The 14777-nt window shown below is 44.4% G+C and overlaps 1 protein-coding gene across 1 annotated transcript; it reads left to right on the forward strand.

Moving 5' to 3' along the window:
* Positions 1 to 1666: 1666 nt before the first annotated feature.
* pdcd2 (programmed cell death 2) lies at positions 1667 to 14535 on the forward strand. The gene is made up of 5 exons (XM_068044214.1): positions 1667 to 2235; positions 3468 to 3605; positions 11034 to 11149; positions 12424 to 12537; positions 13634 to 14535. Exons 1-5 carry the CDS (start codon positions 1719 to 1721, stop codon positions 13793 to 13795), a joined length of 1047 nt encoding a protein of 348 aa, XP_067900315.1. The 5' UTR covers positions 1667 to 1718; the 3' UTR covers positions 13796 to 14535.
* The last annotated feature ends 242 nt before the right edge of the window (positions 14536 to 14777 follow it).

A 14777-nucleotide genomic window follows, 5' to 3' on the forward strand; every position in this document is an offset into this window, starting at 1 on the left:
ATTGGGACAAGGCCAATTTTACTAAACAATGATTTAGGGAAAGTGGACTGGAAACAGCTACTTGAAGGTAAATCGGTGTCAGAACAGTGGGAGGCATTCAAAGGAGAGATTCAAGGGGTTTAGAATAAACATGTTCCCGCAAAGGAAAAGGGTGAGGGGGCCAAATCTAGAGGCCCATGGATGTCAAGGAGCCTACAGGGTAAGATAAAGCAGAAAAGGAAAGCTTATGTCTGACACTGAGCACTCAAAAGTGCAGAAAGCCGAGAGGAGAGTCGAAAGTGGAGGGGTCAAATCAAAAAGGAAATTAGGAAAGCAAAGAGAGGGCATGAAAGAATATTGGCAACCAAAATCAAGGTGAACTCAAATGTATTGATAAAACATCTTTTAAGAGTAAGAGGATAACTAAGGAGAGAGTAGGGCCCATAAAAGGTAACCGATGTGTCGGAGCTTTTTGTGGTGTATATTAACAATTTGGACGTAAATGTAGGGGGCATGATCAAGAAGTTCTGAGACGACACAAAGGTTGGCCATGTGGTGGATAGCTGTAGGCTGCAGGAAGATATTGATGGTCTGGTCAGATGGACAGAAAAGTGGCAAATGGAATTCAATCTGGGGAAGTGTGAGGTGATGCATTTGGCGAGGTCAAACAAGGCAAAGGAATACATGATAAATGGGAAAATATTGAGGTGTAGAGGAAGTGAGGGACCTTGGAATGAATGTCCACAGATCCCTGAAGGTAGCAGGACAGGTCGATAAGGTGGTTAAGAAGGCATATGGAATCCTTTATTAGCCGAGGTATAGAATACAAGAGCAGGGAAATTATGTTGGAACTGTATAACTAATTGATTAGGCCACATCTTGAGTACTGTGAGCCGTTCTGGTCACCTCATTACAGAAAGGATGTAATTGCACTAGAGAGGGTACAGAGGAGATTTACGAGGATGTTGCCAGGATTGGAAAAATGCAGCTATGAGAAAAGATTGGATAGGCTGGGGATGTTCTCCTTGGAACAGAGAAGGATGAGGGGAGATCTGATTGAAATGCACAAAAGTTTGAGGGGCCTGGATAGAGTGGAGGTGAAGGGTCTATTCACCTTAGCAGAGAGGTCAGTGATGAGGGGGCATAGATTTAAAATGAGTGGTAGAAAAATTAGAGGGGAGAGCGGAAAACTTTTTTCACCCAGAGGATGGTGATGGTCTGGAACTCACTGCCTGAAAGGGTAGTTGAGGCAGAAACCCTCAACTCATTCAAAAGGTGTCTGGATATACACCTCAAGTGCTGTAATCTACAGGGCTACGGACCAAATGCTGGAAGGCGGGATTAGACTGGGTAGATGGTTTTTCGGCTGGCACAGACACGATGGGCCAAGTGGCCTCGTTCTGTGCCTTAAACCTTCTATAATTTTGAACTCTGATCATCCACTGCCCATTTCAAACAGCCTGAAGCAGTCACTCAATCAGCATCTGTGGAGGGAGCAGTTGAAGGATGCTGTGACTTGTTTGTTTTCACCAGCAAACCAAATGTAGGATCTGAAGTTGACCTCGGCCGCTTTGGCTGGAGTTAAAGGTCAAAGATTGAATGCCAGAGGGAAGTACAAAAGGACAATGAATGACCGGAACAATTCCCGGGGACACTCCATATCTTGGGGGAAGGGTTGGGCCGCTGGACACTTCCCGGAAGTGACGAAGAATGATGGCGACCGTCAGAAGTTACTGAAAATGGCGGATCCCGGCTTGGCGATGGCGCCGAGCGGCGAGCTTTCGGCTTCGGTCGAGTTGGGCTTCGTGGAGCGGGCGGCCCCGGCACGGCTGCTGAGTTCGCAGTTCCCCAGTAAGGTGGGCGGCCGGCCGGCCTGGCTGAGCCTTCAGCTCCCGGGCCCCGAGCGGCTGCAGTGCGGCGGGTGCGCGCGGCCGCTGCTCTTCCTGCTGCAGGTGTACGCGCCGCGGGTCCGCGCCTTCCACCGCGCGCTCTTCATCTTCTGCTGCGCGTTCCCGGCCTGTCCGCGCCGCCGCTTCGCCGTTTACCGGAGCCAACTGGGGCGGATCAACGACTTCTACTCGGCCGAACCCGAACCCGAGGCTCCCCCGGGGCCCAGGCCCGGTCTCAGACTGTGTCGCGTGTGCGGAGCCTCGGGGCCCAAGAGCTGCTCCCGCTGCCGCCAGGCCCATTACTGCGGCAAGGAGCATCAGAGGCTGGACTGGAGAGCGGGGCATCGAGTGGCCTGCGGGCGGCCTGGTGAGTGACAGAGTCGGGGGAGCAGCCTGTGTCAAAATACTTAACTGATGGATAGTTTACCGGTAACCGGAGGCGGTTTGTGTCACCGATACAAGTCACGGTGGAAGAGGAGGTAGTAGAGACACTGAATTGGCTAAAGTTGATAACGAGGAGGTCATTAGCCTGACTGTAATTAAAGTCACCAGGAGCAGATCAGATACATCCGAGGATATGAAGGGAAGTCTGGGTGGAAATTGCACAGGTACTGACCATAATCTTCCAATTCCCCTTAAATACAGGGATTGGAGAGTTGCTTTTGTCTCTTGTTCAAAAAAGGGTGTAAGGATAAGCCCAGGAAATACAGGCCAGTCACTTTATCCTCAGTGCTGGGAAAGCTTTTAGAAATGATAATTTGAGACTAAATTAACTGTTACTTAGAGAAATGTGCATTAACTAATGAAAGCCAGCACCAATTTGCTACGGGTAAATCATGTTTAACTTATCTGATTGAGTTTTTTGATGCAGTTGATGAGGGTAGTGTGATTTATATGGACTTGCAAAAGTTTCCCAAAGTTGGTGTTTCTTTCTCCCTCCTTCTCCAGTGGATCTCTCAGGACTCTTGAGCCTCTGGGCCATTTTCCATTTGTTGATACTGTCATGCTTATAACCGGTAACAAAGCAGTGTTTCCTACTAATGGTGGGGTGCCAGCAGAGCTGAGACAATACAGGTTGGTGGCAGGCCATGACAGCCTGCTTTAGGTCAGAAAAAAGAACCCAACCACACCAAGCCCCTCTGATTTAGCCCCGAGCCCGACTGGACCATCCCTTTACTTACCTTCCTGACACCGAACCAGCAAGAAGCTGCAGCGCATGTGTGAGACGTCATAATGACATCACTCGCTCGCTGCACAGACTCAGTTTCGTCTCAGACTCCCAGCTTAGCTAAGTTTTTAAAAATCTTTTAATATTTACCAGTAGAGCACTTACCATGTGTGTCCGAGCCGACCCGAACCCTACACAAGTCGTCGGGTATGTTCGGGCTCGGTTTTTGGGCTCAGGTTGGGTACTGTACACACGTGAACCAAACAAACTGTTAACAAAAGCAGCGCCCAGGTGATGAACCCCCAACAATTCTGGTAATTTTCTGCCTAAAGCAGGAGGGTTGGGAATCCCCTCAAGGTAACTCCCATTCCACCCCCGCCCCACCCCAGCGCAGGCTGAGGATTGGTTTTACGCAGTGTTGTTTTTTGTAGGTGAAGCAGACAGCAATTTGTCGTCTCTCAACATCCTGTTCCCAGAGTTTGAGTTGGTGATGGAGCTTGAGGAGTCAGAAGATCAGAAACTAGGAGATCTTAACAAGTGCGTGGAATCCCTATCGGCAACACACAGTGGTAAGTAAAGATTGGATTAACAGATAACTTGTATTAACTAACTGTACTCCACTTTGGGATTGTGTCAAGTTAACTAGTTGAGGGTAGAATTGTAAAGAATCTCAGGCAAAGCCTTTAAAATCAAAGATGGTTGTAAACTGGAAAACTGAGGTTAAAGGAAAACATCAGCAAGACAAGCTTCAGTGTCAGTGATTTATCCCCGTGTTCCGAAGTCTCTGTCTCTGACAGTCATTTACGAATCAGTCGCTGCTCCGCTCTGGCACTGTTTACCAGCACCAGTGTATGTGATATCTGCTCTTGATTGGTGCAAGTTTATAAGAATATAAAAGTAGGAGTAGGCCATGTGCTCCTTGAGTCTGCTCCGCCATTCAATAATCAAAGAATTGTTACATTGCAGAAGGAGGTCATTCGGCCCATCATGTCCGCACTGGCTCTCCGAAAGAGCAACTCCCTCAGTTCTATTCCCCCGCCTTCTCCCCATAACCCTGCACGTTCTTCCTTTTCATATAACTGTCGAATTCCCTTTTGAATGCTTCAATTGAACCTGCCTCCACCACGTTCTCAGGCAGCGCATTCCAGACCTTAACCACTTGCTGCGTGAAAAAGTTTTTCCTCATGTCATTTTTGCTTCTCCTACCAAATATTTTAAATCTGTGCCCTCTCGTTCTTGGTCCTTTCACGAGTGGGAACAGTTTCTTTCTATCTACTCCGTCCACATTCCTCATGATTTTGAATACCTCTATCAAATCACCTCTGTCTTCTCTTCTCCAAGGAAAACAGTCCCAACTTCTCCAATCTATCTTCATAACTGAAATTCCTCATCCCTTGAATGATTCTCGTGAATCTTTTCTGTACTCTCGCCAATGCGGTGCCCAGAACTGGACGCAATACTCCAGCTGAGGCTGAACTAATGTCTTATACAAGTTCAACATAACCTCCTTGCTCTTGTACTCTATGCCCCTATTAATAAAGCCCAGGGTACTGTATGCTTTATTGACTGCTCTCAACCTGTCCTGCCACCTTCAATATGCACATATACACCCAGGTTCCTCTGCTCTGTACCCTTTATTCTATGTTGTCTCGCCATGTTCTTCCTACCAAAATGAATGACTTCACGTTTCTCTGCATTGAGCTTAATCTGCCACCTGTCTGCCCATTCCACCAATTTGTCTATGTCCTTTTGGAGTTCTGCACTATCCTCCTCACAGCTCACAATGCTTCCAAGTTTTGTATCATCTGCAAACTTTGAATTTGTGCCCTGTACACCAAAGTCTAGGTCATTAATATATATCAGGAAAAACAAGGGCCCCAACACTGATCCCTGGGGAACTCCACTACAAACCTTTCTCCAGTCAGAAAAACATCCATTAACCACTACTCTTTGCTTCCCGTCACTCGGCCAATTTCCTATCCTGATTGTGGCCTTAACTCCACAGTGGTTAGCTAGCACCACAGCCTCACAGCTCCAGCGACCCGGGTTCAATTCTGGGTACTGCCTGTGTGGAATTTGCAAGTTCTCCCTGTGTCTGCGTGGGTTTCCTCCGGGTGCTCCGGTTTCTTCCCACATGCCAAAGACTTGCAGGTTGATAGGTAAATTGGCCATTAGCAATTGCCCCTAGTATAGGTAGGTGGTAGGGAAATATAGGGGACAGATGGGGATGTGGTAGGAATATGGAATTAGTGTGGGATTAGTATAAATGGGTGGTTGATGGTCGGCACAGACTCGGTGGGCCGAAGGGTCTGTCTCAGTGCTGTATCTCTAAAACTAAAACCCTCGACTCCCTTGTAAATCAAAAATCTGTAACTCAGCCTTGAATATATTCAATGACCCAGCCTCCACTGCTCTCTGGGGACGAGAATTCCAAAGATCAATGACCCCCAGAGAAGAAATTCCTCCTCATCTGTTTTAAATGGGAGACCCGCTTATTCTGAAACTGTGATCCCTAGTTCTAGATTTCCTCACGAGGGAAAACATCCTCTCGGCATCTACCCTGTCGAGCCACCTCAGAATCTTGTATTTTTCAATACGATCACCTCTCATTCTTCTAAACTCCTATGAGTATAGGCTCATCCTGCTCAACCTTTCCTCATAAGACAGCCCTTCATCCCAGGAATCAGCCGAGTGAACCTTCTCGAAACTGCTTCCAATGCAGTAGTATCATTCCTTACGTAAGGAGACCAAAACTGTACACTGTACTCCTAAGTGAGGTCTCACCAGTGCCATGTACAGTTGCAAGACTCCCCTACCTTTATACTCCAGATCCCTTGCAATAAAGGCCAACATTCCATTTGCCTTCCTAATTACTTGCTGTACCTACATTCTAACTTTGTGATTCATGTACAAGGACACTCTGGTCCCTCTGTACTGCCGCATTCCACATTGTCTCGCCATTTAAATAATCTGATTTTCTATTCTTCCTGTCAAAGTGAACAACTTCACATTTTCCCACATTATACTCCACCTGCCAAATTTTTGCCCACTCATTTGACCTTATCGATATCCCTTTGCAGACTCTATGTCCACATAACTTGCTTTCCTGCCTATCTTTGTATAGTCAGCAAATTTGGCTACAATTCACTCAGTCCCTTCATCCAAGTCATTAATATAGGCTGTAAAAGACTTGCAGGTTGATAGGTAAATTGGCCATTATAAATTGCCCCTAGTGTAGGTAGGTGGTAGGAGAATGGTGGGGATGTGGTAGAAAATATGGGGGTAGTGTAGGGTTAGTATAAATGGGTGGTTGTTGGTCGGCACAGACTCGGTGGGCCGAAGAGCCTGTTTCAGTGCTGTATCTCTTTTATTAAAAAAAAATAGTTGAGGCCCCAGCGTTGATCCCTGTGGTAAAGGCCTGCTACCGAACCCGAAGGGACCTGACGACATGTGTCGGGTTTGGGTCTTTTTTTTCCAGGCCCGAGCAGGCCTTTACCCTGTGGCACTCCACTAGTTACAGTTTGTCAACCTGAAAAGGCCCCATTTTTACTGACAGTTTCCCGTTAATTAGCCAATCCTCTATCCATGCTAATATATTACCTCCAACACCATGAGCTCTTATTTTGAGTAGTAATCTTTTATGTGGCACCTTATCGAAAGCCTTTTGGAAATCAAATGCACTAAATCCACTGGTTTCCTTTTATTCACCCTGCTTCCTACATACTCAAAGAACTTTTCATAAATTTGTCAAACACAATTTCCCTTTCATTAAACCATGTTGACTCTGCCTGATTGCATTATGATTTTCCGAAAGGCTGCATTTGCTGACAACGCAACCACTAGGTGGCGCAGTACTAGCACATGCGCAAATGCAGGCTGTTTCACTGAAATGTCTGACGTTCAAATAGCTGCCAGGATTAAAGATGGTGCTACTCAATTTATCACAGAAAAATAACTAACCCAAAAATCCCCTCAAATTACCATTGCCGCCTCCATCCCACACCCAACGGTTCCACGCTCCCTCCTGCGCTTGCGCCAGTTATATAGTACCTCATCATCTTAATTCACCTAAAGTGAATTACTTAAGGAGCAGTGATTGTTGTTTCATAGGCAAATATGGCAGCACATAATGGACATGTTTTGGTTGATACTCGGAGAACGTTGCGCTGTTTAAAGTCTCTTCAGAAGGACAGCACCTCTGACTGTGTTGCACACCCTCCGTAATTCAGTGAGGCTTCAGTGCCATCCTGCTCTCTGGCTGCTTGCTCCCTGCTTTCTCCCCCGTCGCCCCCCATCTCGCTCACTCCCCGCTTCCCCCCCACCCCCCAGATGCTAGCTGTAGGACGTGGGCCACGCCGCTTCCCTCCTCTTGGCCAGAAGCTCCAACGTCGCCACGTCGCTCCTTGTGAGCTGCTTTGGGCGGCGCGGTGGGGAATAGCATCTGAGCTCAGGAGACCGTTTACACGTGTGTGCAGCTTGGAGCATTCTGATGACGTCAGCAGGCCGCTGCATTGTCAGGAATCACTTTGTTTTCGAAATGTCCTGTTACCACTTCCTTAATAATGGATTCCAGCATTTTCCCAATGACATATTAGGCTAACTGGCCCATAGCTTTTTATTTTCTGTCTTCCTCCTTTCTTGAATAGAGGAGTTCCATTTGCGGTTTTCCAATCCGCTGGGACCTTTCCAGAATCCAGGGAATTTTGGAAGATTACAACCAATGCATCCACTACCTCTGCAGCCACTTCTTTTAAGGCCCTCGGATGCAGGACAAAAGAACATACAAATTATGAGCTGGAGAAGGCTGCTTGGCCCTTCAAGCCTGCTCTGCCATTCAATACGTTCATGGCTAAACTGCTGACTTCACATTTCCACCTACCCTCGATAACCTTCCACCCCCTTGCTTATCAAGAATCTATCTACCTCTGCCTTAAAAATATTCAAAGACTCTGCTTCCGTTGCCTTTTTGAGAATTCCAAAGACTAACTACCTTCAGAGAAAAAATTTCTCCTCATCTGTCTTAAATGGGTGACCCCTTATTTTTAAATAGTGACCCCTAGTTCTAGATTCTTCCACAAGGGGAAACATCCTTTCCACATCCACCCTGTCAAGACCCCTCAGGATCTCCTATGTTTCAATCAAGTCGCCTCTTACTCTTCTAAACGCCAGCGGACACAAGCTTAGCCTGTCCAATCTTTTCTCGTAAGACAGCCCGCCCATTCCAGGTATTAGTCTAGTAAGCCACCTCTGTACGGCCTCCAATGCATTTACATCCTTTAAATAAGGAGACCAGTACTGTACACAATACTTCAGATGAGGTCTCACCAATGCCTTGTGTAGCTGAAGTATAACCTCTCTACTTTTGTATTCCAATTTCTCTCACGATAAACGATAGCATTCTATTAGCTTTCCTAATTACGTGCTGTACCTCCATTTGCCAGATCTTTGCCCACTCACTTAACCTATCTATATCCCTTTGTAGCCTCCTTATGTCCTCTTCACGACTTACTTTCCTACCTATCTTTGTGTCATCAGCAAATTTAGCAACCACACCTTCGGTCCCTTCATCTAAGTCATTTATATAAATTGTAAAAAGTTGAGGCCCCAGCACAGATCCCTGTGGCACACCACTTGTTACATCTTGCCAATCAGAAAATGACCCATTTATGCCTACTGTTTCCTGATAGCTAGCCAGTCTTCTATCCATGCCAATATGTTACCCCCTACACCATCAGCTTTTATTTTCTGTAATAACCTTTTGATGTGGCACCTTATCAAATGCCTTCTGGTATTCTAAGTACAATACCTCCACCGGTTCCCTTTTATCCACAACACATGTAACTCTCTCAAAGAACTCCAATAAATTGGTTAAACATGATTTCCCTTTCACAAAACCATGTTGACGCTGCCTGATTACCTTGAATTTTTCTAACAGCCCTGCTATACTGTCTTTAAGGACATCAGGGCCAGGGGATTTGTCAGCCTTCAGTCCCATGAGATTTCCTAGTGCTTTTTTTCTAGTGATTGTTTTAAGTTTCTCCCTCCCTTTTGATATTCTGCTATTCTTGGGATGCTTTTTGTGTCTTTGAGGACAGATGCAAAATACATGTCAAAGTCTCTGCCATTTCCTTGTTTCCTATTATTAATTGCCCACTCTCATCAACACTTACTTTAGCTACTCTCTTTTATATATTTATAGAAGCTTTTGCTGTTATTTCTTGCTGGTTTACTCTCTAATTGCTCCCTTTTTTAAGCCGTCCTTTCCTGGTTTCTAAAATTCTCCTAATCTTAGCAGCATTGTACACCTTTTCTTTCAATTTGATAGCATCCTTAATTCCTTAGTTAGCCAGAGACGGAGCATCCTTCTCTAAGATTTATGAAATATCTCCTTACATATCTGCCACTGCTTCTCTACTGCCTTACCTTTTAACCTATTTTTCCAGTATGATTCAAATCCCAGATCTTGATTAACATGTAATAACAAGATATCCTAGCCTGCTTGATTCTTAAATCAGCTGTAGATTCAGGAATGGGACAAATATAAAAGGACATTTAATTATTTTTCCCCCAGAACCTGAACACAAGAATTTCTAAAGCTGTTCTGAGTTCTGGGCAGCAAACTAACTGCTCAACTGGACATTTGGAAAATATGATTGGACAGAGTCAATATGGATTTATGAAAGGGAAATCACATTTGACAAACCTGTTGGGAGTTTTTTTTCCCGAGTATGTAATTAATGGAAATGGATAAGGGGGAACCAGTGGATGTAGTGTATTTGGATTTTCATAAGGCTTTCAATAAGGTCCCACACAAGAGGTTAGTAAGAAAAATTAGAGCACGTGGGATTGGGGGTAATAGACTGGCATGGATTGAGAATTGGATTAGTGGACAGAAAACAGAACAGGAATGAATGGGTCATTCTCGGGTTGGTGGGCTTTGACTAGTGGGGTACCGCAAGGATCAATGCTTGAGCCCTAGCTGTTCACAATCTATATCAATGACAAAACTAGATGGGAATGAGAGTTGTGAGGAGGTTGCAAAGAGGCTTCAAGGGGATTTAGACAGGCTGAGTGAGAAAGAAAATGGCAGATGGAATATAAATAATGTGGAAAAATGTGAAGTTATGCACTTTGGTAGGAAAAGCAGAAATGTGGAGTATTTCTTCACTTCCCAATCTCTCTCCATTTATGAACAAGGACACCTAGGTCCCTTTGGACATAAGTCACTGAAATCCAACATGCAGGTGCAGCAAGCAAATGGTATGATGGCCTTCATAGCAAGAGGATTTGCTGCAATTGTATTGCGCCTTGGTGAGACTGCACCAGGAGTATTGGCAACAGTTTTGTTCTCACCTAATGAAGGATATACTTGCCACAGAGGGAATGTAACAAAGGTTCACCAGACTGATTCCTGGGATGGCAGGATTGTCTATGAGGAGACTGGGGCCTGTACTCACTAGAGTTTAGAAGAATGAGGTGATCTCATTGAAGCATTAAAAATTCTTACAGGGCTCAACAGGGTAGATGCAGGAAGGATGTTTTCCCTGATGGGTGGGGAGGGGAGAAGAGGAGTGGTCTAGAACCAGGGGACACCGTCTCCAAAGAAGAGGTAGGGCACTTAGGATTGAGATGAGGAGGAATTTCTTCACTGAGGGTGGTGACTCTGGAATTCGCGACACCAGAGGGCTGTGGAGGCTCAGTCATTGAGTGTGTGCAAGATAGAGATTGATAGATTTCTAGATATTAAAGATATCAAGGGGATATCTATGAGGATAGTGTGGGAAAATGGCATTGAGGTAAAAGATCAGTTATGATCTCGTTGAATGGCAGAACAGGCTTACTCCTGCTCCTATTTCCGATAAATCTGTACTTGCTTTTCAGTTGGGTTTTGGTGTTTGACGTGTCCTGCTGAACAGCCCTGCTCTGAAGCATTTCATTCAGGAAGCAGGATGGAGGGCCAGTGAGCTCTAGTTATAACTCTTAGGTGGTGTTTTCAGATTGCGTGACTGAGACCATAGACGAGCAGGAGTTGGAGGCCATGGCAAAACATGAGTCGAAGGAAGACCACATATTCGCTAAGTTTAGGAGGAGGATGGCACTGGCACCTGATCAGGTACATGACAGGCCCCCATACTAACATAAGGGAGTTTTCTACTTCACCCTGATTTAAATTGGCTTTATCTTAAGTTTTACACATAACACAGTAACATAAAGCAGTAATCTCTGTTGCAGTGACCTGCAGCATGTTTACTGTTATATACAAAATATACACAAGGATGTGGGGAATTAAAGTGGAAGAGGTGTTCATTTTATAGGCGAAGGCAAGAGTGGGTGACGAGTCACATCACAGCTACAATTCTCACCTTGCTTTGCTACTTTTTGGGGCTTCAAAGTGGAGGAGTCTTAATGTCGAAATCATTCTGCTCAGGAGGCCATCATGTCTACAATAGCTCTTTGAAATAGCGATCCAATTTGTCCCACTCCCCTTTTTCCATCTAATCAGTCATTTAATGTTGGTCAGGAAGTAGAATATTTCACTATTTTAAATGTCACCACCTTTGGATCTAAGCATTTTCTTTAGTTATCTTACTGCAGAATTAATGTTCAGAAAGAGCTGAAGAAGCAAAATGACATATGTTCCAACATCTGTGAGTAGCAGCTGTTTGGTAAATGCTAGGCTTCACAATCTGAAACTACAAGATGAAGCTTGAGAGGGTGTGGGCATTCAGTGTTCTCACTATTTCTTGGAGGCTTCCATTTGTCTATGCTGGCCCCCTGTAGAGCAATCCAGTCAGTCCCATTCCCCAGCTCTACCCCCAAAAGCCCTGCGTGTTTTTCTTTCAACTGCCCATCCAGTTTCCTTTTGAAATCTTTGCTTCCATCATCCTCATAGGCAGCGAGGTCCAGGTCATTACCTCTGGCTAAGTAAAAAAAAAATTCTTCCTCATATTCCCCCCACCTTGTCCAAAACCTTAAATCGTTCTTTCCTTCTGCCAAAATGCATCACCTCACACTTCTCTGCCCAAAGTCAGTTGGTATCCTCCTCACTGTTTGCCATACCTCCTGGTATTAGCAAACTTTTCTGTATTCCAATAGTCATTTATAATATATATTAAAGTGGTCCCAGCACTGACCCTTGGGGAATACCGCTGTCTGTCATCCTCTAGTCCGACAACCATTTACCACGACTCTTTCTGTCCTCAAGCCAACAATGAACCCTCCTATTCCATGAGCCTCAATTTTATTAAACAGCATTTTATGTGGAACTTTATCAAACACTTTCTTAAAATCCATCTAGACAATATCAATTGCGTTACTTCATCAAAAAATTCCAATTAGTCAAACAAAATCTGCCTTTTATAAATTTGTACTATCTCTCAATTGTAGGTGCTGCGTTATTGCAGAGGAGGAAGTCCATTGTGGGTGTCTGGGGAGACCATTCCCTCCACTTCAGATATCCCCAACTGTTCATGTGGAGCCAAGCGTGAATTTGAATTTCAGGTATTAATTATTCTGTTAAAGAGTCACTGGATCAGAGTGTGCAAGTTAATGGCAGCTCTTGTACAGCACAAGGACACAATGAGTGGTAATAGAAAAGAGATTCTGTTCACATTTTAAAGAGTTTTGTGCTTGTACCAAAGTGTTTCAGGTGCCCGCTGTCACCTGATTTGTGTCTCATGGGAATGGTTTTATAAGATGGTGATTTCACACAACTTGAATTCTACAATGCAACACCTGTGATTTTTTTCTCTTTGTCCTGGACATTGGAAAGGGGCAGGTACTGCATACTGTACAAGTGTGCTTAATTATCTAACTCTTCCTTTAAGGCACTCCTTAAAAACCTTCCTTTATGACCAATCTTTGGTCATCAGTCTTATTGTGACTCAATATCAAATTTTGCTTTAATGTGCCCATAAAGCACCATGGGATGTTTTATGTTAAAGGTGCTATATAAATGCAAATTATTGTAACAGTTTAACTAAAGGAAGATGTTGATTGTTACCTTTTATACAGGGTTACATGGCCCTTCAAACTTGCTTCGCCATTCAATAAGTTCATGGCTGAATTTCTATTAACTCCAATTTCTTACCATTTTCTGAATGACTGAACATCCACAGCTCTGAAGAAATTTTCCGTCCTAAATGGCTGACACCTTATACTGAAACTATACCTAGTTCCAGACTCTTCAGCCAGGGGAAACAGCTTCTCAAAATTCTTACAGGGATTGACGGTAGATGCTATGTTTCAAATGAGATCACTTCTAAACTCCAGAGTACAGGTCCTTTCTACTCAATCTGTCCTCACAGGACAGCCCTCTCATCCCAGGAATCAGTCTAGGGAACCTTTGTTGCACCATCTCTAAGGCAAGTATATCCATCCTTGGGTAAGGAGACCACTACTGTGGGTGTGGTCTCACCAAATGTATTTGCAACTGGACTTCTTTACTCCAACCTCTTGAAATAAAGCTCGATATGCCATTTGACTTCCTAATCACTTATTCGGGAATTCATACTAGAGAAACATCGGCCAGAGGAAGAACTGCCTGGAGAGTGTGGGGTGAATTTCAGCCACTAATTTTCACTGACCTTTATTTCAGGTGCTGCCACAGTTGCTTAACCACCTGAAAGTGGATTGCCTTGGAGAGAGTTTGGACTGGGGAACGCTTATTGTTTACACCTGTGAAGAAAGCTGTGACCACGGCAATGAGTACAGTGCAGAGTTTCTCTGGAAACAGGATTTCTCTGCAGATCAGCTGTAATCATTCACTGCACAGGAGCAGGACTATCCATGGTTTCAAAAAAATCTGCCAGCATTCTTTCCCAGAAATACCACAACATCTGATTGAAAGCTGTTACTGCTGATTTGGAAGTGTCATTTTCAATCTTGCTATGCCGTTGTCCACACAGATTTTATACTGCAGGTTTGAAAAAAACAAACTTGTATTTATATAGCACTTTTCACAGCCATTGGATGTCTCAAACATGTTTTACAGCCAATGAAGTACTTTAAGTGTAATGCAGGAACAGTGGCAGTCAGTTTACGAATAGCAAGATCCCACAACCAGCGAGATAATGATCCAGGTAAACTCTTTTTGTGAAGTTCATTGAGGGATAAATATTGATCAGGACATCAGGGATAACACCCCTGCTCTTATTTGAAATAGTGCCATGGGATCTTGTGCTGGCAGGAAGGGCCTCGGTTGATCATCTCATCTGAAAGATGGCACCTTCAACACTGCTGCACTTCAGTGTTGAGTTGGAGTGTTAACCTTTTTTTTTGTGCTCAGACCCTGGAGTGGGACTTTCAATCTTGTGACTCAGACAAGATTGCTACCAACTGAGCCATGGCTGCTGATCAAATTTTCTTTGATCCCAGGGGGAAACATTATGGTTTAAAATCAACATAGCTGACATTTCCAGGCATATTTACAATTTGTCTGTAGAAAAAAAATTGCAAGATACTGCCAAATAAATGAGTAATGTGCTGTTTTTTTATCCACCTGCAGTCCTGGTGTTTAATGGAGAGGAACTAACAGAATATTAGATTTTAAATGGTAGGAATAATCTTGTGCTTGGGAAACAGCAATTGGTTAGGATGGCATTAGGCTCAGTGGCTGCCCTTCTATAGTTGAATAAATCAGTTAATACTTTAGAACGTAATAGGAGTGGGCCATCTGGCCTCTTGGGCCTGCTCCGCCATTCAATAAGATCACGGCTGATCTGATTGTGGCCGTAACTCCA

The sequence above is a fragment of the Heterodontus francisci genome, chromosome 13 (genome assembly GCF_036365525.1).
Source record: "Heterodontus francisci isolate sHetFra1 chromosome 13, sHetFra1.hap1, whole genome shotgun sequence".
Lineage (NCBI taxonomy): Eukaryota > Metazoa > Chordata > Chondrichthyes > Heterodontiformes > Heterodontidae > Heterodontus > Heterodontus francisci.